The sequence below is a fragment of the Rhizopus delemar genome, genomic scaffold (genome assembly GCF_000149305.1).
Source record: "Rhizopus delemar RA 99-880 supercont3.16 genomic scaffold, whole genome shotgun sequence".
NCBI lineage: Eukaryota > Fungi > Mucoromycota > Mucoromycetes > Mucorales > Rhizopodaceae > Rhizopus > Rhizopus delemar.
The window spans coordinates 347,269-374,245 of NW_027137842.1; the positions used below are offsets into that span (position 1 = coordinate 347,269).

The 26,977-nt window shown below is 38.6% G+C and overlaps 12 protein-coding genes across 12 annotated transcripts; 6 read left to right on the plus strand and 6 right to left on the minus strand.

Annotated features, from left to right (window-relative positions):
- Positions 1-474: 474 nt before the first annotated feature.
- Positions 475-669, minus strand: RO3G_15412 (uncharacterized protein; the record flags this gene model as incomplete). The annotated part of the gene is made up of 1 exon (XM_067669996.1): positions 475-669. One exon carries the CDS (start codon positions 667-669, stop codon positions 475-477), a length of 195 nt encoding a protein of 64 aa, XP_067526097.1.
- Positions 670-1,485: 816 nt separating this feature from the next.
- On the minus strand, positions 1,486-2,322 carry RO3G_15413 (uncharacterized protein; the record flags this gene model as incomplete). The annotated part of the gene is made up of 1 exon (XM_067669997.1): positions 1,486-2,322. The coding sequence occupies one exon, from the start codon at positions 2,320-2,322 to the stop codon at positions 1,486-1,488; it is 837 nt and encodes a 278-aa protein (XP_067526098.1).
- A 437-nt stretch (positions 2,323-2,759) lies between these two features.
- On the minus strand, positions 2,760-4,088 carry RO3G_15414 (uncharacterized protein; the record flags this gene model as incomplete). Its single annotated transcript, XM_067669998.1, has 1 exon — positions 2,760-4,088. The coding sequence occupies one exon, from the start codon at positions 4,086-4,088 to the stop codon at positions 2,760-2,762; it is 1,329 nt and encodes a 442-aa protein (XP_067526099.1).
- A 314-nt stretch (positions 4,089-4,402) lies between these two features.
- On the plus strand, positions 4,403-5,080 carry RO3G_15415 (uncharacterized protein; the record flags this gene model as incomplete). The annotated part of the gene is made up of 1 exon (XM_067669999.1): positions 4,403-5,080. The coding sequence occupies one exon, from the start codon at positions 4,403-4,405 to the stop codon at positions 5,078-5,080; it is 678 nt and encodes a 225-aa protein (XP_067526100.1).
- Positions 5,081-5,692: 612 nt separating this feature from the next.
- On the plus strand, positions 5,693-7,941 carry RO3G_15416 (uncharacterized protein; the record flags this gene model as incomplete). Its single annotated transcript, XM_067670000.1, has 11 exons — positions 5,693-5,800; positions 5,850-5,930; positions 5,996-6,099; positions 6,162-6,302; positions 6,388-6,498; positions 6,556-6,678; positions 6,741-7,078; positions 7,174-7,217; positions 7,384-7,449; positions 7,580-7,855; positions 7,927-7,941. 11 exons carry the CDS (start codon positions 5,693-5,695, stop codon positions 7,939-7,941), a joined length of 1,407 nt encoding a protein of 468 aa, XP_067526101.1.
- Positions 7,942-9,014: 1,073 nt separating this feature from the next.
- On the minus strand, positions 9,015-11,382 carry RO3G_15417 (uncharacterized protein; the record flags this gene model as incomplete). The annotated part of the gene is made up of 2 exons (XM_067670001.1): positions 9,015-9,081; positions 9,260-11,382. 2 exons carry the CDS (start codon positions 11,380-11,382, stop codon positions 9,015-9,017), a joined length of 2,190 nt encoding a protein of 729 aa, XP_067526102.1.
- A 395-nt stretch (positions 11,383-11,777) lies between these two features.
- On the minus strand, positions 11,778-13,199 carry RO3G_15418 (uncharacterized protein; the record flags this gene model as incomplete). Its single annotated transcript, XM_067670002.1, has 1 exon — positions 11,778-13,199. One exon carries the CDS (start codon positions 13,197-13,199, stop codon positions 11,778-11,780), a length of 1,422 nt encoding a protein of 473 aa, XP_067526103.1.
- Positions 13,200-16,395: 3,196 nt separating this feature from the next.
- RO3G_15419 (uncharacterized protein) lies at positions 16,396-17,599 on the plus strand (the record flags this gene model as incomplete). The annotated part of the gene is made up of 2 exons (XM_067670003.1): positions 16,396-16,766; positions 16,819-17,599. The coding sequence occupies 2 exons, from the start codon at positions 16,396-16,398 to the stop codon at positions 17,597-17,599; spliced, it is 1,152 nt and encodes a 383-aa protein (XP_067526104.1).
- A 1,197-nt stretch (positions 17,600-18,796) lies between these two features.
- Positions 18,797-19,135, plus strand: RO3G_15420 (uncharacterized protein; the record flags this gene model as incomplete). Its single annotated transcript, XM_067670004.1, has 1 exon — positions 18,797-19,135. The coding sequence occupies one exon, from the start codon at positions 18,797-18,799 to the stop codon at positions 19,133-19,135; it is 339 nt and encodes a 112-aa protein (XP_067526105.1).
- An 839-nt stretch (positions 19,136-19,974) lies between these two features.
- Positions 19,975-20,442, plus strand: RO3G_15421 (uncharacterized protein; the record flags this gene model as incomplete). Its single annotated transcript, XM_067670005.1, has 2 exons — positions 19,975-20,004; positions 20,086-20,442. The coding sequence occupies 2 exons, from the start codon at positions 19,975-19,977 to the stop codon at positions 20,440-20,442; spliced, it is 387 nt and encodes a 128-aa protein (XP_067526106.1).
- A 2,509-nt stretch (positions 20,443-22,951) lies between these two features.
- RO3G_15422 (uncharacterized protein) lies at positions 22,952-24,973 on the plus strand (the record flags this gene model as incomplete). Its single annotated transcript, XM_067670006.1, has 8 exons — positions 22,952-23,039; positions 23,102-23,603; positions 23,653-23,773; positions 23,828-24,047; positions 24,146-24,199; positions 24,252-24,365; positions 24,424-24,689; positions 24,743-24,973. The coding sequence occupies 8 exons, from the start codon at positions 22,952-22,954 to the stop codon at positions 24,971-24,973; spliced, it is 1,596 nt and encodes a 531-aa protein (XP_067526107.1).
- A 943-nt stretch (positions 24,974-25,916) lies between these two features.
- RO3G_15423 (uncharacterized protein) lies at positions 25,917-26,159 on the minus strand (the record flags this gene model as incomplete). Its single annotated transcript, XM_067670007.1, has 1 exon — positions 25,917-26,159. The coding sequence occupies one exon, from the start codon at positions 26,157-26,159 to the stop codon at positions 25,917-25,919; it is 243 nt and encodes an 80-aa protein (XP_067526108.1).
- Positions 26,160-26,977: the final 818 nt, after the last annotated feature.

Here is a 26,977-nt window from a genome sequence, read left to right on the forward strand (position 1 = left end):
CGCAAATGATAAGGCACAGAGAGTGTGTTTCATGAGGTTGGTAGCAAAGGAATCTGAATTGGTTGCTTGATCGGTTGAGAGGAGCAGTGGAGTAAGCCATCATAACTGCAAGGCAGAGTGTTGTGTCGATGGATCCAGTATAGCGATACCACCCTCGTTACGTGGTCGCTGACAGTCTTGAAATTTCACAAATGGAAAGTTCTTTTGTTTCAAAAATGATATAATCACTGTACGTATCCGCTGAAAAAATTTTTGAGGAGGTGACAAAACTCTTATACTATGCTAAACACGACTGAGGAGGAGTGAGTTGGCAATCATGCTGCGACCCAGTATGGACAACCTTCGCTGTGAGAGGATGGTAGCATGTTTCTCGATTTTTACAATAAGGCTATCTAAATAACTAGACAGTTGTTGAGCACTGCTTGTGAGAGGATATCCAAGGTAAATGGTAGCTGAAGATGCCCGTTTGTCATGCTACTGGGTGATTCCATTAGCAATGGGCGTTTGTCTCCAATCATGGTGGTCTTCCCCTGAAAGGGAGACAGCCATAGTCTTGCCACGATTCAAACGAGCGTTGGAAGCTTTGCCGTATAGAGATACTAAATGTAATAACGTCTGCAACTCTGTAGGTCGTGTAAGGAAGACTAGGACATCGTCTGCATAGGCCATTGCTTTCAAAGGTGGCGATGATCTTGGCAGAGAGGTAAAATTAGGCCATTGCGGTCTAAGGAATGTAAATCCCGAGATAAGTGGAGAGGACCATATAGAACGTAGCAATGGTTCTATTGCCAAATTGAAAAGTAGAGGAGAAAGGGGGTCTCCTTGGCGTAAGCCTCTATCTTGCGAAATCGGTGCCGTGAGGAAACCATTAACGTTTATACAAAGAGAAGTCCCAAAAAACAGGGAGATAATGCTGACAACCAATGGTTGTGGGAAGCCATATTTATCTAGACATGCTTGTAAATACTGAGAATGCACTCGGTCATAAGCTTTCTCTTGATCCAAAAATAAAGCAATACCAGGGAGCTTCATTCTTTGAGCGACATCCATTACGAGTCGAGTGGTAGCCCCATTGTCTGCTATGAAACGTTTAGGCATAAATCCTGTCTGGTGCATGTCTATCAGGTGAGGCAGGACGTCATTGACTCTTGTTGCTAGCAATCTAGTGTAGATTTTTGCATCCGCACATATCGAAGAGATAGGCCTCCAGTTTTTTAATTGACTTCGATCTCCTTTTTTTGGTAAAAGTGTTACAATTGATTGTTGCCAAGTAGCGGGAAATTTACTGTGTTGGAGAGCAGTGTTGAGTACTTTCATGAATAGGCGAATACAGAAAGGGTGCTGCAGCAGGAGTTGTAGCAGCTCGTAAGGAATGCCATCCACGCCCGGACTGCTGTGGGATGGTGCTTTAGAAACGCACGTAAGTACCTCCTCTTCGGTCCATTCAGATGTTAAAGCATTATTTGTAGCTGCATCAAAGCAAGTTTAGGGTGGAATCTGTGTCAGCAGTTCCTCCAACGCCTCATAGTCAATTGGGTCAGGAGAGTATAGCTGCTCGTAAAATTGTTTGGCGCAATTGTTGAGCTGGTTTGGAGAGCGAACCAAGTATCCCTCTGAAGAAAGAAGTTCGTGGATAGTCTGTTTTTGAGTACGGGTCTTGATCGTCTTATAGAAATATGAATTGGAGCGTTCACCGTGTTCTCGCCAACGTAAACCAGACCTTAGGGCAAGGGTGCTTGCTGAGAAATCGGCCATTTGGTCGAGCTGGGCCTCAGCATGACTTAACGCATCTGCGGCATGCTCAAATTGTTGATGTCTGAGGAGTTTGCGCCCCTGTCGTTGCAGGTAATCTTCCTTTCGTCGATGCTTGGCGTGCAATTTGTGAGAGAAGGCTTGAATGAAACCTTTCAGAGCAATCTTAAAGTGGTCCCATTGGGAAGGAGCATCAAGATCTGGAATATATCGTGAGGCTGCGTCACAAAACGATTTTAATTCTTTTCTAAAGCTCAAATCTTGCACTAGATAGGGATTGCACCGCCATATACCTGGACCAGACCGCTGTGTTCCAAAAAAGAGATTGATAGACACAGCTGAGTGATCACAGTGTGGGACATATTTGACATCAGGTCGAGAAACATTATATTTGAGATCAGTAGTGACTAACAAAAAATCAATAGTAGAAATATTACGGAATGTAGGCATGTTACGATATTCTTGGTCGGAGTGAATAGGATCATGCCAGATGCGATGAATCCAGTATTGCCATTCCACAGCACGATCAGACCTGATTGATTTGTGTATGTTATGATTGAAGTCACCCATAAGGATGCAGCGACCTTCTGGTGCCTGATGAAACTGAAGCAGTTGGTTGGATTCACATAAGAAGTTAAGACGTGCTGTACTAGTGGCAGGAGCATATATAACATATATAGTAAGTGGTTCAAATAAATTGGAGTTGTGCGTAACTGTGGTTGCCAAAATCCGTCCATCGATTGAGGACCATAGTGGAAGGAGTGACAGGGAAGGATTGAAGGAAATTAGACCACAGTGGTGAGTCCAGTTGCTAGCTGAAGCTTGTAAGATCATATTAAAACTATTTTGTAGTTGTTCAGTAGAAGCATGTGTCTCTTGTAGAGCAAGTAAATCGTAAGGGAGTGAGCGTAAAATTTGAGAAAAGGAGCGACCAGAGTTGGTTAATATTTTTTTAAGACCTCGACAATTAAGTGAGGCCAAGGAGACATGAGAGTTATCTCTCATACTCATAGTAAAGGTTCAGAGATGTTACCCCTATTGTCCGAAGACAATTGGGTAACTACAGCATCCTCTCGGGAATATTGTGCAAAAACCACTTGGTTATTTTCCTCATTTTGTAGTTCCTCGACCTCTTGGCTATCAATTAGCATTTTGTCAGTTTCTTCTTCATCTTGACTATCGTCACTGCTTTCTTCGGATTCCTCCGGTGGCACATAGTCTGAATCAACTATGTCATCAATGTCGATACCACTGTATTTATCGACCGTCTGCTCTGGAGAAAGGTTGGTAGAGGCGGACCCTCCAGCATTGGAGGCCACAGGATCTATCGTAGCATACTTTGATGCAGAGGTAGTGAGATCGATTTCCTCTGTCTTCGATCCGTTGGAATCGTCAGGTTGGCTGGCAAGCACTGGCTGAGCGATAGTGGTAGGGCTCACATGGGATTCGGTTCTTGCTCTTTTCTCTCCTACATTGGGTGATCCGATCTTAGGACAATCCCTAACAAGATGTTCGAGACTCTTGCAAGCATAGCAGCGTTTAATATTTTGGCGCTGAAGTCGTTGGCAGTCAGACTTAGTATGGCCCGGTTTGTGGCAGTAGAAACAATGTTTCTCCATACCTCTCCATGTGGCTAGAATGACACGATGATGGCCAAGCGAGATCTCATGTGTTAGTGAGCGATAGACATTGGCATCGTTGTCAGCTACATCCAACATAATATATCCCTTTCCAAAAAATAACTTCGTTTTAGGATCTAAGTAAAGGCCAACATGTAAGACCTTGCCATATTGACTAAACACCTCCTGGAGGAGTGGACTAAGTTCGGATGGTCGAAGGATAGGCAATTTATCCAAAGATACTTTGTAAATACTGCTCTCAGCCGAAAGAGTAGCTGTTCCAAAAAGAGTGAAATTTTCCAGAGTAATGCCAACTGTGCATGCTCTGTCCCGTGCTACGATGGTATCAAAAGCTACGACAGGTCCCTTTACTGAGCCTTGCTGTGTATCTACGCCACCAATTGCTTCAGGATATTGAATGGATAAGGCTATTAAAAATGCATCTATTGTGACGTTTGTTGATTGTAAGTCAAAGACAGCACTGTTTTTTTCTGTGGACTGGATCCATAATCGTTCATTGCGTTTTTGACGAGATGTTGCTTTAGCTTCTTTGTCTTCAAAGGCTGTAATAACTTGCCTCTTAGTAAGCTTAGAGTAGGCCCTGAACGTCTGCCAAATGCTCGCAGAAGTGGTAGATGTAGAGAGATCTGCCTTGGGATTGTTGTGTTGATCTCCTGTAGGAGATGGACTGCGATTGGTTGGATCTTTGTGCAACATTTGAATCTGCGAAAGACCCTTCGTGTGCTGTGATAAAGAACTGTATATCGTCTGCCTCCCCTTTATAATATATATACAGTGCTTCCAAGAAGCAATGTTGCTGACAAGTCAAAATCAATGTCGTTGACCAATCAAAATCAACTTCGCATTTTCAGAAATGGAAGTCGTATTTTTGGAAACCATGTTATTGCTGTATGCTTTTGAAGTGATGTCGTGTCACGATGATTTCTTGGCACTCAGAAAAAAATAAAAGCAGACCTTGGTTCATCAGTCTAATTTTTTTGTTTTTGTTTTTCCAAAACTTTACATTTAAGATGAGCACAGTATTTTTATTTGAAGATGGGCATGGAAATATCGTTGATGAGAATGGCGGTCCTGAGCCCATGGAATACATTGTTGATCAGAATGAGTTTATTGTTAAAACAATTGCGACTCATACTGAGTACTTGAAAAATACAGGTTCTGGTGAGTCTTCGGGTTTTTGTCCAATGCTGATAGAAAAGCCAAATGATGAAGACGTTCGAATGAAGGAGGCCAACATGAAACGTGAATATGTGCGTTATACCGACCAAGATAAGGTTAGATTTTTCGACCTGAAGATTGAAAAGTGCATGAGCGCATCAGCTGCAGCGAAGCAGTTGGGCATTCATATTCGGGCTGCTCAAAGGTGGGTTAAGCAATACAACATGAGCCCTGATAGTATTTTTGACTGCTGTAGCAGAGTAGGTCGCAAGTGTATTCTAACCGAAGAACATAAAAAGATTGTTATCAATTTCATTGATGCTAATCCTTCTGCTTCTGTTGTTGAGGTGACCGAGCATTTATTGAAGCGATTTCGTGATCTTAAAGTCTCACGCAGCACGGTTTATAATTTCATGAGGAATGAATGCAACCTTTCGTTGAAGAAAGCTGACTTTCATTCTATCGAAAGAAATAGCCCTGCAAAGATTGAGGAATGGTACGATTGGTGTCATGTTTTGACATGTCAATAAGATACAGTCTTATCATTCTAAGCTAAATCTTTACAAATGAGTTTGAATAAGAATAGATCCTGATAATTGCCAACTACCCTGAACAGCCAAGTTTCACTTTCATCTCAACAGTTGATTATTAACATCGGTTTATAAATTTTTCTTATATATGTCAAATCATATCGGTCGTAACTATCTCTTGTCATTTAATCTCAGGTCTTGCTCAACTAATATAAATAGCCTTGAAATCTTTCTTTAATAAAAGTATTCGACTTTAGAACTATTGTTCGGTCTCGTTAATTCTTCTTTGTCTATTTTAAATACTTAAAACACTTCACTTTTCTTCGCCTCTTACAGAACCAGGTTTGGTTTCAGCCAATCATATCGATTGTTTTCTTAAAAAAAAGGAGAACTGTTTTATTGCTCAGCAACTGGTTATTTTCTTTGCCTTTATCAAATATGACCCAAAACAATATCAAACAATTATATATCCAATATCAATGTCCTTATTGCAAAGAAGTCAACACTAGAGGGAGGAATTTGCGCTATCATCTTAAACACTCCCACACTGTTGAAGCACGCGTTAACGGGGAGCGACGCAAAAAGACCACAAATATCCACTTCGTAAAAACAATGTCCTCAAAGGCTGAAATGTGCTATGGGTGCTGCTTTTGCAAAGATATTTTTAGTGATATCGTAAACCTACGTCAGCATATCGATGGTCATGTTACAACGGACAAGGTAAAGAGAAATGCATGCAGCAGTAATTTACTTAATTTTTTTTATTCAGGCATGTAGGCCTGACCTCCGAAAACGAAAATACAAAGTCCATGATGTGCAGGATAATGGATTCATACCTGAAAGCGATAAGGTAAAAAGACATGTGCAAATGTAGCTCATAATCCATAATCACACGAATTTGCAAACATTATCTAGTGGCATCTTGAACAATTGAATGTGTCGGACACCTTGTTCATGCTACGAAAGCAGATCATCCAAAAAAATGAACGGACTGAAAATTTAAGCGATGTGGAACTGTTGTAAATACAAAAAAAAAGAAAAGAAAAAAGAAAATAACTGATCTTTTTTGTCATATATCAAGGGTTCTTGATCATATATTTGTCTTTGCGCAAGAACATGAAGATAGCATTCCTGGCTTTGGATTGGATCAACACGATCATATCGTACAAAGTATAGATATTATGAAAATGCCCGCGAGAGATATGGATTTCTTGACACGCTGGTGCAGCAAACTTGCCACGGTAACTATACATATGATTTGAATGGTCTCTTTATTAACTTGTGAAACTCTTGCTTTTTTTATAAAGCTACATGATCCATCGTGGCACAGTGAAAGTAACTACCACTTCATTTTTGGCCGAAGCAGTTGCATCTTCAGATCCTAATGAACTTCTTGCAGCAGACATCATTCATACGTTGTAAGATTTTCGAAGCAGTTGAAACATGATCGTTCATTTTTTTATTTGAACCTGTAGGGCTGGCCGTTTAATCGCGCGGGAAAATAAGAGACGCATGCTTGAAGATACATTTGCACACAAGTATTTGGATGCCATTTTGGAAACGGTCTTTGGTTCAGAACGCAGATTTAGGCACGATTGGTAGGGGAAATTGCATAAAATAAAGCGAGAGAAACGATTTATGCGATTCATCCTCTTTTCAGGGCTAATGGTTCCTTGCTTGGAATTAAACGAAAACGGCAAGATGATAATAATGATGGTAGTGAAAGCTCGGATGCTGACGACGATGAAGAACACGCTGGTGACCAAAATGACAACGATGAAAACCATTCTTCATTGTACAAACCAGACTGGGTTGTGTATACCAAATCAAGGCAATCAGTGACTGCAGTTGGTGTCATGGAATTGAAAGTCATATACAAACGGAATCCAAGCTACATGACTGATTTTGTCAAGCTTGCAAAACAGATGAAGCTGATTTTGCATCATCTCGTCTATATGGGCGTAAATCATCCAGCTGTTTACGGGATCTTGGTGGAAGGTATGTGATATAAAAAGTGTGTGTGTGTGTGTGTGTGTGTGAAAGAGGGAGATAAAAGCAACAATGCACTTGAATTTGTTTTTTTTTTTTGGCAGGATCCAAATTCAAAACATACTTCATCGATTTGAAATACAATGGTGTATATAGAATGTGCCAACTTTGCAGTCTTGATTTGTGCCTGTCATTGCATCAGTTTGGCTTATTCCCCGCGATTTTTGCCAACATGATATATCTGAAGGTTTTTCCCGAAAGCTATTTGTGCCATACTGAGCTGTCTATTAAATATTTTTTTTCCGCTGAAATAGGACTTGGCCTTGCAAACAGCCATTTCCATTGAATCCAACGAAGTTTCTCGACAACTTGGTCAATCAGTCCAACCTACAACTTCATTAGCTTGGCTGCGCCCAAGTACTGGTTTCCCTGAAATCACTGCATAATGAATTCCTTTTGTATGTCCATATGAGAACAATTAAAGACGCTTTTTAACTATGTCTAATGAAGAAAAAATCTGTAAGAGGCGAAAAGTCCGTAAGAGGCGAAGAAAAGTCCGTAAGAGGCGAAAAGTCTGTAAGAGGCGAAAAGTCTGTAAGAGGCGAAGAAAAGTCTGTAAGAGGCGAAAAGTCTGTAAGAGGCGAAGAAAAGTCCGTAAGAGGCGAAAAGTCTGTAAGAGGCGAAGAAAAGTCCGTAAGAGGCGAAAAGTCCGTAAGAGGCGAAAAGTCTGTAAGAGGCGAAGAAAAGTCCGTAAGAGGCGAAAAGTCTGTAAGAGGCGAAAAGTCTGTAAGAGGCGAAGAAATTTTTTTTTTTGTAAATAGATAGTTTATTTTTATTTATAAAATATAATATAATAGGAGTCACACGTCTGAGAACGGTGTGAACCAGAAGAAACAGAATGTAAGCGATTGAACATGCTAGTCAAGGTCGAGCCTGCCCCTTTTGAGGGTGGCAAACTGCGACATAGCACGAGTGACCAACTGCTTATCAATAAAAGGAAAGCCGTCAATAGTAAATCTCCAATGGGCACGCCAGATAACAGAGAGCACGCAGCAGCTGAGAGTCCAGAGATCAGTATTGTCTACAAAAGGAAACCGCTGAAAAGACCAGAGGATTGAGCATACATCATGAGTGAAAGTGAGGTGTGGATTAAAGAAGTTGAAGGCATCTATCCATACTCTCCATTTCCTGGGACAGCGCACGAAGAGGTGTTGTAGATCTTCATTATTAGCAGAGCAAAATTTGCATTGTGAAGAGGTCAAACCGTCATCGAATTTTGAGAGAAGTGACTGACTAAAGAGTTTACGATGGAATAGATGATACCATAAAGACCGGCTTTCAGGCGAAACAGGCATTTTCCAAAAAAGTGACCACTTTGAAGTTGGTATTGGTGATATTGCCGATGATGGTAGAGATCGCTGTATTAGAGACAGCCGAAATGGTTTAGGTTTGTAACTGATCCATTGGGGCTGCGAACAAAAGGCATCGATGAACGTTGAATCATCTACTTCCCCCAATGGCTCATTTTGATTCAATATATGAGGCCAGATAAGCTGATTGAGCTTGATGATACGATTATGGATATCTCGGCTTAACTTGGAAACCAGACGAGGGGAGGAAGGCTGGCCAGACGACAATAAAGGTCGTATACATCCAAAATGGTGATCATACGTAAAAAATTGAGACACCTTGAGTTTTTTGTGTCGTGCTCGAGTGATCCAATAATCAGTAGGAATCATAGCGAATATAGCGGACAGGGGCAAGCGGAGAAGTGTGGCAGGAGTACACTTTGCTTGTTGTGTATCCGCATATCCAAAAGAATCAAACGCCTCATATATGTTTTGCATAAAGTTATTAGCGTGAGCAGCAGGACGTAATCGCAAAAGAGGAAAAAAGAGAGCCAGTCTTGTTCCAGTATTTCCTGAATGGAAACGACGTATATGATCTAGCAATATAGGTTGACTACAAGACTGAGGGTGGTTGTCTTCCAGGACTTGACGAATCCAGCGTAACTGTAGGTTGTGTCGTTGAAATTGTGGATCCAAAAGACCTAACCCACCTAACTTTGGATCTAAACACAACTGCGTGTATTTGATCTTAGGTTTGCAGTTATGCCAGACAAACTGATAAATCACAGAATTGAGCCGTCGAAAGAAGGTAGTTGGTAAATGAACCATCCGCAGAACATACCACAATTTAGAAAGTATTAATGCATTCATGATGGTAACACGTCCTTTGATAGAAAGTCTACGTTGAGAGTAGATAATACATTGAGATTTCACTGTCTGTAACAACTGTTGTTCTAGATAACGGCGTTGATGAAAAGACTGAACCATGGGAAATCCAAGGTATCGAAGAGGACTAGGTGCCGAATGATCGTGCCAATTGGAAATACCTTGTATTGCTAGAAAAGCAATCCACTCTGGGTAGGAGCGTCCATCCAAAGAAAATGCTTCAGTCTTGTGAATATTAACCTTAGCATTGGATACAGACCCATAACGGTCTAAATGGTGGCGTAGACGACAATAATCATCCGTGGATTGCAACAGGACACATACATCATCTGCATATGCAAGTACCTTTAAGGGGGAAGGTACGATGTTGGATGTTGCTGTAGCTGAGTTGCTCACAGATTGAAATTGGAAACCTTGAAAGGAAGAGTCTTGAAGGATGTGTCGAAGAAACGGCTCCAGCGCAATGTTGAAAAGAAGAGGCGATAATGGATCGCCTTGTCGAAGACCCCGACGCTGATCAACTTTGTTGGTAAAATGTCCGTTAATATTGATCCTCACCGCATTTCCAAAGAAAAGATTCTCAAGAGAATGAACCAAAGATGGAGGAAAACCAAAGGCCAACATTACTTGACGCAAGTACATAGGGTGGACACGATCATAGGCCTTTTCTTGATCTAATAAGAGACCAATCTCAGGCCGTCTTTGAACATGAGCTTGTTCCATGAGTATGTTGAGAATTATGCCATTTTCAGCTATAAAGCGATCACCAAGAAAGCCAGTTTGATAACGATTGATAATTGTGTCCATAACGGATCTCATCCGTTGGTTTATAATGCGCGTGTAGATCTTTGCATCACAGTTGATCAAGGAGATTGGCCGCCAGTTTTTGAGGGTAGAGAGGTCCCCTTTCTTTGGCAGTAATCTTATACGTAAATCTTGCCATGATGATGGAAAAGAACCAGCAGTTAAAGCCATGTTGTATACCTTAAGAATAAGATCCTTTAACGGTGAGAACTGATAAATGAGATGCATGAAGACATAACCTAAATCATCCGAACCAGGACTACTTTGCCTCCTAATTACTTTCTTTGACTGTTCAATTATCTCTTCAATCGTAATTGGTGAGATGAGATAGCGACAATCATCTTCATTTAATTGTGGTAGATCTGCTATATCTTGCAGATAGCAATCAATGTCATGCTCATCCACAAGATCCACTGAATAAAGTTCTTGGTAGAAAGCTTGACTAACCTCCATGAGTTGTGTACGAGAGGAAACAGTCAATCCCGATGTAGGGTCTTGCAAATAGTTTATGCTCTGTTCTACAGTTCGTACCTGGTGTATCCGCTTGAGATAACCGGCGGATTTCTCTCCATGTTCTCTCCAACGTATTCCCGCCTTTAATGCTGCAATATCTACCAACTCTTGTTGAAGAGATTCAATTTGTTGGTCCATAACAGGAAGATAATGTAAACATATAGCTGTGGGTGGCCGACTGCGGAGGAAAGCATTGCGCTTGCGTTGCAAGGCCTTAATTGACTTCTTGCGCCAGTTGGTGTAGTCAATTGCATAGCGTTGAGTAAATTGCCGTATTTCAGATTTGACGTAGTCCCATTGTTCTTGTGCAGTCATCGGAGTAGGCAAAGAAGGTACGATATCCATGAATCGTTGTTTTAGTTGTATGCAGTATTCTTTCTGTTGAGCCAAAATGGGGTTGGCACGCCAGAGACCAAAACCAGTGGGAGTTTGGCCTAGGTTAAACGAAAGAGAGAGTAATTGATGATCAGTCCATGAAGAGTGTAGCCGATGTATATCTGTAGCTCTAAGCATTGGGCGCATCTGATTACTAATGAAAATGTAATCGATTGTAGAGTAGATCTCATCATTACGACGGAAAGTTGGGATATTACTATTGTCTCCACTATGCATCACGTTATAAAAGGATTCTTCTAGATATGAAACCCATTTTAGAGATGTTTGAGTTGACAAGTTAGGACGATGATAAGAATAATTGAAGTCGCCAAGGATAATGATCCGATTTGGGTCAATATCAGATACAGAGGTGAGAGCTTCTAACATAGAATCAAAAAACTCTCTTCTGTCCTTACCTGTAGAAGCTGGAGCATAAACCACTAATACATGGAAAGGAGTATAAAAGTTCTGTGGATGACTAATTTTGGAAAGAATAATGCGTGGGTTTGACGGAATGAGATTATCCGACAGTTGATAGTTGGAAGAAAAGGAAAGCAAGCCACAATGGCGAGTCCATAGAGACTGAGATGCTTGAAATTGTACATTGATGAAGTTTACATGGTCTGTGTTAGTGTGTGTTTCTTGAAAGGCCATTATGTTGAAGTTTAAAGAGCATAAGTAACGTATGAAATTGGATTGTTTTTGGGTATCATGGGTCTTCACCAAACTGTTACAGTTCAATGAAGAAATGTTGAATAATAGTTCTTTCGATCTATTATTCATTATTGCTTAGATTGAGTTAGAGCACCATCAATGTTGAATACTGTGGTGCCGTGCTGCTGATCACTGGGGATGCATGCTTGTATTGGTGATCCCAGATTATCTAAATAGTCATGACGAAAGTTATATCCTGATGGGGCGCCATTATGGTGGCTATCCATGGCAGCCTGATGTTGAGACTGAGGAATGTTTTTGGTGGCTTGATCTACTATAACTATGTCTGTAGCAACATGTGGATTGTCGGTATTTCTAGCATTAATTTCCATTGGAATATCATCTTGTGATTCAGCGGTTGTTGTGAAGATAGCTTCCAGGACTTCTTGAGTGGATACCAAGATAGAGTCCTCCTCAGTTGTTAGCAAAGTAGAGGAATGAATCCTTGGGTCATCACCAGATTCGTTCCGAATAGAACGTTTACGTTTCATAGTATTCGAAGTGAGAGGCTGGGAGAAAGTGGTAGGCATAGTTATGCCTCTAGAAGCTTGGCTCGACTGAACCTCAACTTGATCTACTCTGTCTTGTGGAGCAGTAGGAGTTTTTCTGGCCTTTTTAAATGGCTTATTCTTGCTTTTTGCGTATTCAGCAGCAATATGGCCACTAGCGCGACAGTTCCAACAAGCACGGGATGAACGTTTCTTTGGACAATCAGAGACAGCATGTCCTTCAGCATGTCCTTCAGCATGACAGTAGCGACAATAGGTAGGCATGTCACTCCACACAGTATAAAAGCCTTCATCTTCTGACTGATACCAAGGAAGATGGTGAGAAAGGGGAGAAAATCTGTTATCATTTTTTGGGACGCTTAGTATAGCATAGCCCGTACCCATATAGGTACCAGTGTGGGATTCTCGTAGGATCCCTAAATCAAGAACGGAGCCATAAGGTTCCAAACTCATTTTCAATTGTTCCTTAAGAATGTCCTCTTTAAGAAAAGGAAGATTCGATAGTCGAAGTCGAACTAAAGGTACAGCTGGATCTAAGGCTCGACAAGGTAAAAGCCTAACTGCATCATTTTCAAAAGTAATACCGTCTTTAAGAATGTGATCAATGGCAGAATCTGAGGGATCAAAGTTGATTTCAGCAATCTTTCGACTGCCTTCTTTAGTGGTTGCGACTGCGATTCGTGATGGAAATTGTTTCGCAATCAGGGCCATGAGCTGCACGGGCGATTTAGATCTATCGGTCATGTCCAGGAGGACATTATCTGGAGAACGTCCTGCTCTCCACACTTTAGAGTGAATAACTTTGTCTTGCTGACTGTTGTGAATGTTATATTCGAAAGTAGCATTCATAAGTGATGTTCGCTTCCTGGCCACTACTTGGGGCCAGGGCATATTTTTCGATTTGATAGGAGGCGCTGGTGCCTGTGGTTGCTGCGTGGCTGCGTTGACCGACTGGTGAGATATTTTATCGGAAAGAACCATGAAAGCTTCATTAATCCTCTGTTTCTAGGAATGTAATCAGCGGCATCTGAATAAAATCTTCCTTCTACAAAAAGAGAGTTAAAACCAGTAGATGATTTTGATAGAGCATTTAGCTTAATCAAAGAATCATTATATTTCATAAGTGCAGTAGACAATAGTTCTAATGCATGGCCTGCTAGACAAGCTTAGATTTTTTTATTGATAAACATTATATTTACTTCAAAAATACTTTTTTTAGGCCCAAAATTTTAGTGACAGTCTTTTCAGTGAGAGCATTTAATGTTATTCAGGTTGTGAACTGGCGTTGCAACAATATGAGAATCTCTTTAAACAGCCATATATTGTAATTGTCGTAATTTTTTAACAATAAAAAAAAAGACTTAATGGAAGGCTCTTTTGTTATTCTCCTTTTTTTTTTAGTAGCCACTTCATTTGATTCAGATGCTTCACCAGAAGGTAAGCCTTCTGATACTGGCACGTTGGTTGCTTCTTTCTTTACCATTTTTGTTCTATCGTACTCACATATGAAGTAACGCGTCTCCTTCGGCGATAAACAAGATTTCAATGCCACTTCGGACATATGGCAAACAACAGCACTTCTCTTATTCACATGAGTCCGATGTTTGATCCAATTGACATGATGAATAGTAACATTGGAATACAAAGCGTCAAATTCCATTTCGTCTGCAAACTGCGATATTGGCCAAATGTTCATTGGCGCTTCTTTGATCAAAAAGGTATTGAGAAATATTGATAGATGAAGAGAGCAATATTATATATACTGTTGTCAGTAAAAAGCTCTGTTCTGCTGCGCTGATATAAGAGATCATACCTGAAGAAAAGGTTTAATATCTGATTCGGTATGACACTCATATATGCCCAGTTATAAATTTACTGTGCTTTGTGTGTTTCCATCCACCCTCGTTAATTCGATTAATAAATCAGTTTTCTCATTTACATCCCATGAAGCAAGACTATTCGATGCCAAACAAGCGGATGAAACAAAGATTTTATCGCACAAGAATCTTTCCCTTAAACAACGCACTATATAGATCAATAGATCTGTTCTTTTTTGTTTGTATTCATGATCTGGGGATTTCCTTGCGTATTCAAGAGTGATGTAACTTTAACTTTTCAAGGAATTTATGTGAGTTTGGTATTTCAGCACATGTTTTGCTATGACTTCAACTATGCTCTCTAAGAAAAAGTAAGCAAATATAACAAGCATTTTTGCAAAAATTACCAACAATCCGTTACCTATATATTCAACTTTCAATACATATAATTTTCGATAGCGACTGTTTGAATCCTTTTCCCTTTTTCTGGTAATTGATGAGCTCATAAAATGGACACTTTTCTTTGAACACCGCGTCACAAAAGCGTCTTCCGATTTTTCATGCATGCAGCCAGCTTTTGTTATAACCAAATTATAAATGTTGTTCATAGTAATTCTTTTGAGAAAATAGACATTTTCATTTGGTGTGTCAACAGCGGTAACGTACCTTCATTTAAAAATGCAATTGCTTGCAATTCTGATGCTGTATTTATCAATATTTTGATATTAAGCCAGAATATGGAATAGAATGCATAGTATATACAGCACTTAGTAAGTTCAGAATCTGTTTTTTTTTCTGGTTCACACAGTTTGACGTTGAATGCTTAATCAACAGCGATTGAAAGAAAACGGATCGCTGAGAATTCGGGTCAAAGATTTTCTAGAGTCGGTCTCTAGCATACATCAAAAGAGTCAAAGCCATCAATCTTTTTCAAGAGCCTTGCTACATTTTCTTCATTCCATTCTTCAGAGAAGAACATGCAATTGACTTTCTCGCGTGTGATGTTTATTTTTTTTTTTTGAGAGGTTGAAAAAGAGATAGATTGTTACTGACAACAGTATATAAAATATTGCTCTCTTCATCTATCAATATTTCTCAATGCCGATGGGTTCTTTTTCTTTTATTGCTCCTTTTATTTTGTATATTCATATCAAACCTCATACTATCGGACAGTTAATCTAAAATTGACCCGAAGTTGATTATTCTGAAACAATATGGTAGAGTAGATTAACAACAATGGTGAGGAATGGCTCTTTTGACGACCCTTAAGATTACCACCCAGTGTAACATACACACATTGTATGGCAAAGCATGAAAATAATGTCCGATATATTAATGAAAATCTGAAATGATTGATACAACTTTAAGCATATTTTCTTAGAATTGAACTCATCGACATGTACTGTATCATGCTCATCAAAATCTCTCAGAATAATGAAACCATAAACTTTCAATACAATACATTATATACGTTTCAATACCAAGTTTTTCTACTGCGCTTTACAGAATAAAGGTGAACAAATAAAAAAGGGGAGTTAACCTGGTTTTGTATTACTTTAATGAACTGGTTTCAAGTTGCTAAATACTTTTAATGAGGTGTTCCCAGTCTAAAACCAGAAAAGGGTCAAAGATGACACAATACACGCTGGGAAAAAAACTTTTTTCTGCAAAATTTCAAAAACACTGTTATAGTACGACTTTTGGCCGAGTTTTTAAATCCTTGTCCATTGCATGTCTATCCTAATGGTTCTAGAATATCTAATTTGGCTGAGATACTGTAATTGTAGAATAAAATCTGACTTTTTTTTTTTTACAAACTTGCAAGTAGATCAATTCTGAAGCATGAAAGAACTGGACAACCCCTTTAGTTGAACATGAGTCAATATACCAGATATTCGGTATTTGTCTCATACGGGATTTACTGTGCTACATCACACATAGTCCCTCAGAATATTCTGTAATGTTTTATTACAAAAAAGACAAATAAAAATCCAAATATGTGCATCATATTATTTGGTAACTGTTTCAATTTCCCTTATAAGTCAGAATATGAATGCCGCAAAATTAATGTAACATTGCCTTGGCATTTCTGCGCGACAACTGTTCGGGGATTTTTGCATAAACCAAAATTGATGCCTTGATATATTACATACTAACAAAGCTTATGTATCAATAAATTTCCATTATTAATTGTAACTGTTTCTCATATTATCTGTTTTACGTTCAACAAATCTGCTCTTGCCTTACTGTTTCATTTGCAAACTGAGATACAATGCTAAATCAATCCATATAAAAGCAAGCCTTTTTTCGAGAAAATAAAATTTCATCAAACTCAATTGTTCAATTAGCCTATTTTAACAATGGTTCAATTCCTCTCTTTAACTTCCTCTGTTGCCGCCCTCTTGTTGCTCTCTCTCGGTATCAACAATGTTGCTGCTGCTACTGAATGTGTTGTAGCCAGAAGTGGTGGAGATGATGCCAACAACATCATTTCTGCCTTCAACAAGTGTAAGAATGGTGGTACTGTTACCTTCACCAAAGGCGTTACCTACAACCTTAAGAGCATGATCGAAATTACCGGTCTCAAGAACGTCAACATCAACTTTGCTGGTGGTATCAACTTGCCTGCCCGTGCTAGCAAGTTCCAAGGTCAAAACCACTACATCCAACTCAAGGGTGATAATGTCAACATGTATGGTGGTGGAACCATCAACGGTAACGGTCAAGCTTGGTAAGTTTCTTTTTCATTTCGCATTCCATCGTTGCTAACTCAGTCACTCTAGGTACGATGCTGCTGACCACACTGCTCCTACCGTTATCCGTTTCGCCCTTACAAACTCCAAGGTCAGTCACTTCAACATTGTCAACGCTCCCAGAGCCCACATGGGTGCTACCAATTCCAAAAACCTTGTCCTTGACAACATTACCCTCAAGACTGCTTCCACCAGCAGCAAGCTTGCCAAGAACACTGATGCTTTGGATGTCTCCTCTTCTGAAGGTATCGTCTTCCAAAACTCTCAGCTGACCATCGGCGATGACTGTCTTGCTATCAACGGCGGCGTTACCAACTTGACTGTCTACAACGTCATCTGTAACGGTGGTCACGGTTTCAGCGTTGGTTCTCTTGGTAAGGGCGGCAAGTCTGAAACTGTCAAGATGGTTCGTATCTCTGAGAGTACCTGTAACAACTGTCAGAACGGTATCCGTATCAAGACCTGGCCCGGTGGAAAGGGTTCCGTTTCTGATGTCAAGTATACCAACATGAAGCTCAACAATGTTGATAACCCTATCCTCATCACCACCCACTACTGTGACAAGAACCAACAAAGCTACTGTAACGGCAACGATGCCAGCTCCCTGTCCATCAGTGACGTTACCATCAGCGGCGCCACTGGTTCTGTTTCCTCCAAGGGTAACCCTATCGTTAGCATCAACTGTTCTACCAAGACACCCTGTAAGAACTTTAGCATCTCCGGCGTTAGCATCTCCAAGGCTTCCAAGACCAAGAAGAACGTCTGTACCAACTTGCAAAACTCTAGCAAGTTCTCTGTCTGTTCTCAATAAGCGAACACGGACCATTAACTCTACATTACAAGAGTATTTAAATATTCTATTTATCTTTGGCATATCTTTGAATAAAATTCAAATGTTTTAAAACATAAAATGATGCCAGGTTTTTATATCCATTTGAATTGTGTTTTTGAGCAGATGCCAAGTTTTGAAATATTACAAGAAATACAGTAATATTCATGGTTTGAGATTAGATTATGGTTTCATCAACATGATCTAAATCATGCACCCAAAGAAAGTTATTTGCTGTAAACTTTTCTCCAATCTTAAATAAAGCCAAAGACATATAAATTCTGAGGATCCTAAAGTAGGAGTGATTATTGAGAATGACCCTGTTTTCTTTGAAAACATGTTTTTAATTAAAAAGTTGAAAAAAAAAAAAATTCACCTTCATGCTGTTGATAAACCATTTGTTTTCTGTAAAGAGATTCTCTAAGAAATCCGAAATGACAGCCTTTCAGTTTTTAGTTTGCTAAACCTATGATTTGGTGTAGCACTCTTATTATACTCAATTTAAATACATTACAGAAATGCTATTTTTTCATAAAAATTCCCACTTTCTCATATCACATCTTGTTGAAGAAAAAAACAAGATATATATTTTGATGTCCTATGGTAACTGCTCAAGTAAGTAGGTTTGCTATAGCAAAGTATTTTGGTTCAAGTAAAGTATGCTTTCTGGTCCGCTGATTTTAGTCGGTGAAACTTTTGGCAACAATGGAAAATTCAGGTACATTAAAGGTATTACAAAAAAAATGTATCAACCTCTTTTTCAAGTCAAAGGAAAAATCACTACGAAAAAAAGAAAAAAAAAAGCACAACAATTTATTTATATGTTGCCATTTTACAGTAGCCGCTCCATTTAAGGGTGGCCAAAATTTTTGGAATATCCACCCTTAAATAGAACATACCCTTAAGTCGAAATTCGTAGCTGTTAAAAAATTGAACTCGTTTAATATGTATTGTAGCTACATTATAGACATGTTTGTACAGCATGTTTCCAGATAGACCACTGTCGATTGGTATATATTTGGTAATTGTGTAAGGACATTAAAAAATCAAAACTTGCTTGACTTGATCAAAGTTGCTGGAAGGATAATATACGAGTTGTAGACTCAAAATGATATTGATGAGAATAAATATATGACATACAAAATTTGTTTTCTTTATTTAGATTCTATCTATAAAAAGATGCCTAATAATAAACCTGTACGCCTTTCTATTTCTCAAAAAATTGAGCTTTTGGATCAAAATGCTACTGGCCGGCTTAATCAAACAGAATTAGGTGAATGGGCTATGAAGAAATTCAATTTAGGTCAACCACTTGCCCAACAGACTATATCAAATATTCTCAACAATGCTGAAACGTTATATAGTAATACTAATGTTGTCAATAATGGCAAAAGTCTAAAAACAACAAGCTATCCTCAACTTGATGATGAAGTAGTAAAGCTTGTTGCAGACATGAATAACAACGATCTGCCAGTCAATCGAGACTCAATCCTTCGATATGTAAGACCTATTGCTTGAGTAAAGTATAGAATCCTTGAAAATGAAATTTCATTTTCTTCTGGATGGCTCACCAAACTTTTTAAGCGAATTGGAGTAAAATACTGGTCAATGCATGATGAAAGTGCTTCGGTAGACATCACTTCTGAAAACATCCAGAACGAATTGAGGAAGATAGAAGAGCTTCTTGGGTCATATGATCCTATAGGTATCATGAACTTTGATGAAACAGGTTTATATTACTAGCACCCACCAAGAACAACCATATGTTCTGAGTCACTTGATGGCCTAAAAAAAGTAAACCTCGTCTGATAGTTGGATTGCTCTGTAACTCGGATGGGATTTACAAAGGGCAACCAATTGTTATCGCACAAGACAAGAGCCACAAATGTTTTAGAGCAAGAGCTAATTTATTATCCATGACTGCAATTGGAAAAACATGAAATTGAATACCATTATTCTACTAATGCTTGGATGACAACAAAAGTTTCACAGTATACGTGAAAAAGTTAAATGTTGCCTTTGGAAGACAGAATCGAAAAATTGCTCTTCTTTTGGATAATGCGTCCGTTCATAAAATAAGAATTCCGCTCAACAACATTTAAATTGATATTTCTCCTAGCAAACATGATAGCAAGCTGCAAGCTCTTGATGCAGATAGCCTATTATTTGTTTATAAAATGCTATATAAAACTATCTTTTTTGTTTTACAGTTTTCTCATTCATGTTTTGTATACACAGGAATTATTGACAACTTTAAGGCACACTTCCGAGCCCAGCAGTACGACCGTGCTTTATGTCTGTATATCAGTAAAAAGTTGGATAATCCGAATGTTTACAAAATGGATTAAGCTCAGGCTATGTTTTCTCTAGCTAATGCATGGCTTAAAGTAAAACCAGAGACAATAAAAAACTGCTGGCAGCATACAAAAATATTAGCATTTAAAGAAAGAACAATTTGTGATTTTGAGCCAGTGGAGTATCCAACAAGTGCTTTGCCATTGGAAGAAGAGATTGTTGTCGAGCTAAATGGAATGCTCCCAAATTTCCCCGGGAACTTTGACAACAAAGTTACTGATGTTAGCCAGTTGAACCTTGAAGCAGATAAAAGTGAGATGATAGTATGTTATACAACAAACACTACTAATGATGAAGAAACAGCAGAATGCAGCGTAGATGAAACAGAAAAAAATGATAATACAGAGCAAGATGAGCAGTGTGTCGATATAGTAGAGTATAAAAAACGGTTGAGAGAAGCCTATGAAACTATTCTCATATACGAAGTTCCTTTGGACGATCTTGATCGTAAATTACATCGCCGAATTTGAATGAGATTGGCTGAATTAAATAATTCAAAAGAGCAAACAGGTTGATCTTATTTTACAAAGTAAAAAATTTATTGCTAAAGTACTCCAAAAAACTATTACTTATAAAAAGTTTTCCATTTAGTGGTAAAAAAAAATATTTGCGTTGCACCCTTAAATAGAATAGTGGTATAGTGGTATTTATGCTGGGGACCTATGCCGTTCTTTAGAAATACACCCATAAATAGAAAATACCCTTAAATCAGACACCCTTAAATAGAGCGGCTACTGTACTGCTTTTTTAATGTATTAGAACAGTATTTTCAGTCCTTTTGATTCTTTTGACTCTTTTTCCTTTGATTTTGTAAACTTTTGAATTTGTCAGCCCGATGCTATTGCTTTTTTTTTGTTATCTAATGAATTCTTTCAAATCAGCAATGTTGGTGGGTAGGAAGGCAAAGTCGAAAGAGATAAGACAGATATTATCGTTATTAGCAACCAATTGAAGTATACTTAATCAAATAAATAGAAATACATTTAGATTGACTTTCCGTCATAGTTGCTTATCTTTGATGTTTCCATGCAAACCATTCAATCAACACTGTATTTTGATCTGATAGATCTCTGTGATCAAGACAAATTGACATTACTGCATACATAGACCTTATCGGTGAGGAAAGGCTCCTAATGGACATTGACGGCATGTTGAATTTATGAGAAGATTCAACAATCGTGAGATCATCTTCTTTCATATTTTGATTTATGTTTGATATGCTGGTAAAATACGGACGATACGATCTGCAACGTGATTAAAGACAAGTACGAATACGAACTCTTACTTTCACATCAACTGGACTGTTCAATTCCCATTTCAATACTTTGCTTGTTACTTCAACTAAATAAAATCTGGCTTCTGCCGACAGCACCAGCTTGTAAGGTATCATTGTGTTTTTCGATCAAACACATCTGTATAATGGATGGATACATGCTATGGTCTATTATGCAATAACAAAGCATGATTGATAAACACATCAATCATTGTCTTTATACAACTTACAATTGGCAAAGAAAACGACGTTGTTGGCCAGTTAAAAAAAGATAATGATGGATTGCAGTCAGACTGAAACATCTGTTGTTTATAAAGCGTATTTCTTTTTAAACCAGTCCATATACTACCATGTCGTTAAGGTATGAAGAGAACATGAGAAAGACACACAAGTTCAAGCATGATAGCTGTTAATTATACAATAAAAACTGTACAGGCATATATTAACGAGAGCTATTTTAAACGCAATGGTGATGTTGTCAGCTTTGATATTTTTAAAATGAGTTCAAGGAAAGCGTTCTTTCTTTTTCAGTGATGACAATGAGCAAAAGATCCTTGTGGGTTGATTCACAGGAGAAAAGATGCGACCCTTCACGCTGGTCACTCGATTGAATCTGAAATACGGCGTACAAAACACCGATTTCCAAATTAGTTTAAAACTACGCAGCCATATTCTAAATCTTTGTCAATAGCATCTACGAGTCTAGCTTCGTCTGTCTTTTTCTGAAAATTTTGTATCCAATGACAAAATATACACACAAAGACAGAAAATGAAAGATCTGAACGGAATTCGATATGAATTCATGATTTACATGATCAATAAAAAGTGCTGGTAGAGCATTGAAGTCTGATGTAAAATATTTTAAAGTAATTCAAATCCTATCGTAACCAATTAAAGTCGTACTATTCTAGTTACACTAGAAATATTTGGGTAGAATGATCTCTATTCTTTTACTCGTTATAATCATTGGTTATCAACAAGCGGCTGTTGCGAGTTCAAGTTGGTACAAAAAAAAAGAAAGAGCAGAGGGTATTGATGCTGGTAAATCCATTGATAGGGGTTACTGAAATCATTGGATATACAGGTTGTTTGATTTTTTATGTCAGCACAATTTAGCTATTCTTCTGAAATCGTCTTTTTTTAAATTCACTTCTCAAGCGTACTTGTCAACTCTCTTTCTGGTTACTCATGCCCCTGATCAAGTTGAGTTATACAAACAACGCTTTGAAGTGAAAGTAGAACAGACCATGCCTCCAACAGTCTCAATAAAAAAAGGCAAATGTGAATTTAGCTGATGACAACAGTCCAGGAACACAAGAGGTTACAACCATTGTGGTTCTAATGATCAAACGAGCTTTTTCTTTTGAAAAGTACAAGAAGGATCCTGAGGTGTTGAAGGATAGGATCGAAGAATTAAATGGGAGATGTCATCTCATCTTATTTGGCCATCCATACTCTCCAAAGATCTCTCTCATTTATTTTAGGGTTGCTCAAAAAAAAGGGGGAAAAGGGATGTTGCAATTTCTGGTTCAAAACGAATTAAGACTCCCATCGAATGGACTTTTCAGATAGGTTGTAGTAGCTGAGTACGAGAGGCTGCGCCTTGTCATACATTGTGATTTTATAATGAAAGTATAAAAACTAAGCAGAAAAAAAAAATAAAAAAAAGCAAAAAAAAAAAAATAAAAATTGGAAGGCTTAAAAAAATGAAACTTTTTAGCTTCACAGGGCTTCTGATGATTGGGGCCACTTTTAAAGTCAAGGCCACCATCTTGAATTCTCGAATCCTTCCGTGTAATATAGTTTGACAATAAAAAAAAAAAGGAATTGACTTTATTCATCCGTTTCATGTGTAGCATGTGGATATGTGAATGAAAAGATTTATTGTTATGGTGGCGATTTATCCAATGAATTCAATACCTTAATAGGCGACAATGGCTTGTATTCCCTTGATATCAACCAATACTATGGAAAAGACAGCAATACGTTGAACAGCAAGTGGAATGTGATCACATCCAGTAACTCATTCGAGGTAGAAACAAGAAGAACACCCGAGTTTGCGGTCCTGGCCGACGGCAAGAGCTTTCTTTTAGTGGGCGGCCTTAACCTCGGAAACACAGGCAACAGCAATCGGGTGTTTGCGAACCAGACCATTTTATACAACGCTGTTCAAAACACTTGGGAAAAATTACCCGATTATTCGGAACCCAACAGACCAGAACGTCAAATGTACAAAGTAGATGATGAAGGGAGATATAAAAAACTAACTTGGTTATTTTATCCTAGTTACTTTGGATCTGCTACCAATTTACCATCAGATACACATGATACCATTGGCTTCTATGGTGGCTTTGAAGAGTAAGCGACCTTGGATCCATTCCATCTTACCCATTTCTCTTTTCTGTAGTCGACCCAACTCATCCATTCCGATGATTGCATTTAACGGTGCAACCGTGAACTCTTCTGGTGATGGAACCACCTCCGTCAGAGGATTTGATTCCTTGACGGTGTTCAATGTTACCTCCAAGGTGATTGTCACCAAATGAAAAAGAAAGAGGGGAGTTTACTCACATTTTCTGTAGACCTGGTCACTCCGTTCTCCCCAAACCAACATACCAGCCAATTTCCTTGTGAATTCACACACGGCCACACTGAATCCCCGAACGGGCAAGATTTACATCCTCGGAGGAAGTTATTATACTGCGACCAGCGTGATTTATCCCATCCGATTTCCTTTCAGTGACACCTATGTTTTTGATACCGTCATTGGATCTTGGTCTTTAGTGAAATTGAATGCGGCAAGTAACAGTAGAGTACCATCTGATAGAGTGTATCATTCGGCTACGATGAGTATGCATAAAGAACCATTCGAGTTGAATTGATATTCAATGTTTTTATAGTGCCAAATTCTCAAGATATACTTGTGTACGGTGGTACAAATGATGGAAGGATTGGTAAGGAAAAATAAGGAGCTGCACACTCACTTACCTTTCTTTTGGACAATAGCCGTTACGGATTATTGTTATACACTGAATTTAGATACCAACACATGGACTGAACAAGTCAACGTGTCGGTTCCTACGTCTGTTACTGCCAATGGTGCTCGCTTTGCTCATGCTGGTATACATAACCGTTTCTAATGAACCTCGGCCATGACTAACATGATTACCCCCCCTAGCCGTCTTGGTCAACACGACGCTTTTTATCTTGTTTGGAAAAGACATCAACGGAAGCCCGAGTCCCAATTTGCTCACGTTTGATATCTCCAACACGTCCAACATTCAATACACCACGACCTATCCCTTCATCTCACCCGACAGCAGCAGCAGCAGCAGCAACAACAGCAGTGGATCGAGTGGCATCATCCCAAGCATGAACACGATTCAATCAGGTGAACTCAGTGGTGGTGCAAAAGCCGGTATTGCCATTGGAGTTGTTGCAGGCGTAAGAACAAAAGAAAAAAAAGTGGAATGATGATTTAACTTGTTTTTTTTTAGGTGGCTGCCCTTGCTGCTGGTGCCTTCTTCTTTTACCGCCACAAGAAAAATGGAGACCGTGCACCTCAAGGGGATGTGATGCATGTGGACTGGGACAAGATCGAGAGTCAATACAGAGAAGTGCAGGCACCCCCCGTCTACAGTTCACACGGACGAGATTCGATCGAAATGAATCGACAGACTCCCGATGCTTATGATCCAGCCACTTTGGCAAAGCCTTCGGCTATTTAAATCTAGAGATAGCATGTATAGTTACCCCCCCTCCTTTATTAATAACTTTAAATGATTTATAATATTAAAGAGTACTCGCTTGTGGTACGTGTGATTCCAAGCCTCCTTTTTTCAATCGTTGTTTGAAAACGGATTCTGATTTCAATCCAATGACAGCCCTCTCAGCTGGCAGTGGACGACTGTGTCCAGTCCTGGCCTGATGCGCTCTACTCTATTCATCGTTGCCCCCCCTTTACTTTCTATTCAATACAATTGGAGTGGTACCACAAGGCAATTTTAAAGCTCAGGCAAAAAAGCACAGATCATGTAAAAGGGAGAAGAACAGGTTGATTTCAATTGAAAACGACAGTTTATCTCCTGAGCATCCATTTCAAACGGATGTGATCTTGTCGCCGTCCATGATCCTCAGGACACGCAACACAAGTCAGCCCCCCCATCCGAGTTGACAGGATGGCTGCTGTCTGTCCAGCTTTTCATGTGAAGGATGTGGATCGATCCACTGTCGGCTCACTCGGCCATCCAGGGGCTCAGGGTGATCAAAAGACAAACTTGGTCTCTCTTCTCAAGTAGTCTATGATTGTCTTGTCTGATTCGATCTCAATAGGGTTCACCGTCAAGCGGGGATTGGAAAGAAGAGAAGGGTTTCTTTTTGCCAGTGTGACTGGACAAGAAAGCATCCAATCCAAACTCAGAATACAGAAAGATGGTTTTAGCAAACAAACGAGATTAAAAATGACGTGATACGTTCGTTGGCTTAAAACGAGTTGGATGAAACTTTATTTTTTTGAAGAGTAAATGAAGTCGTGTTTTGAAGAGAGTATGTAACAATAATAAATCTATTTATTTAGCAAAGAGAGAACAATCTATAAATAATAACAATAACAATAATAATAATAATAATCTATTCATTCAGAGAGGGTATATTTTATATTCAATTTTTGATTTAAACAACTATTTCACAAAGAGGTGCATCAGGTGAACGAGCAACGACAGCATTTCGACGTCTTAAAGCATAAATAGGTAAATCGACCGTATCTCCACCATCCAAAGTTAAAGTTGCTTTTGTGCTTGGACTGTTCTTTGCAAATTGAGCGATACAAGCAGCAGTTAAATATTGTACGGTTTCATGTTCAGAAACAATCGAGAAACGATGATTATAATCAAAAGAGACACGAGTACTGTTCATTTGTAAAGAAGAAGAAGAAGGGTTGGATAAATAAATAAATAAAAAAAATGGATTGATTTTATAGTTTTATTTTGTGTCACATTGAATGTCTACATTTGTAAATTAAACCCATCTTGTTCCACATGGAAAATACCACGTTATTTTTGTAATGTACATCTTTAAGCTTTCTCTCTCTCTCCTATTCTTGAACTCCTTTTTTCTTTATCGGCGCATAAACAAAAAGGTCAAAGTGTGAATGTTGATTAAAGAGGGCGTCTTTTTTTTCATTCTCTGTTTAGAAATCAAGTTTTTTTTTTATTTTATTTGAAACTACGATGGTATCATTCAAGAATCACGCCTGATCTTTTTCTTTACTGTTATTGGGGAAAGAATGAGATAAAAAGTGAGAAATAAAATAGCGTGTTCTTTAAAGAATACAATAAGTTTGATTTCATCATTCTTTATTTAATTCTACAATCAAGAATCATTCATCCCATCAGCCCTTCTTTTTCATCAACTCAGACTTATTGTCTTTCCTTTCCTTTCCTTTTCTTTTCTTTTCTTTTCTTTTCTTTTTTTTTTTTTTTTACAAAGACAGCCAATCTGCTGATAAATTGTTACAAGAAAAAACAACTTTTTTTTTGTACTCTGTTCAACGAAATTTTATTATCAAAAAAAAAATTTTTTACTATCAAAGCTCAGATAGTTCATGATTGACTCTGTTCACTATGATTATCTGAACTTTAACAGACTTGAATCTGTGGATGGTTCTTGAAAGGATAGAGCAATACAATCAGATAGGACTTGTTTGAGTTTAAAGAATTGGAATGTAACCAAAA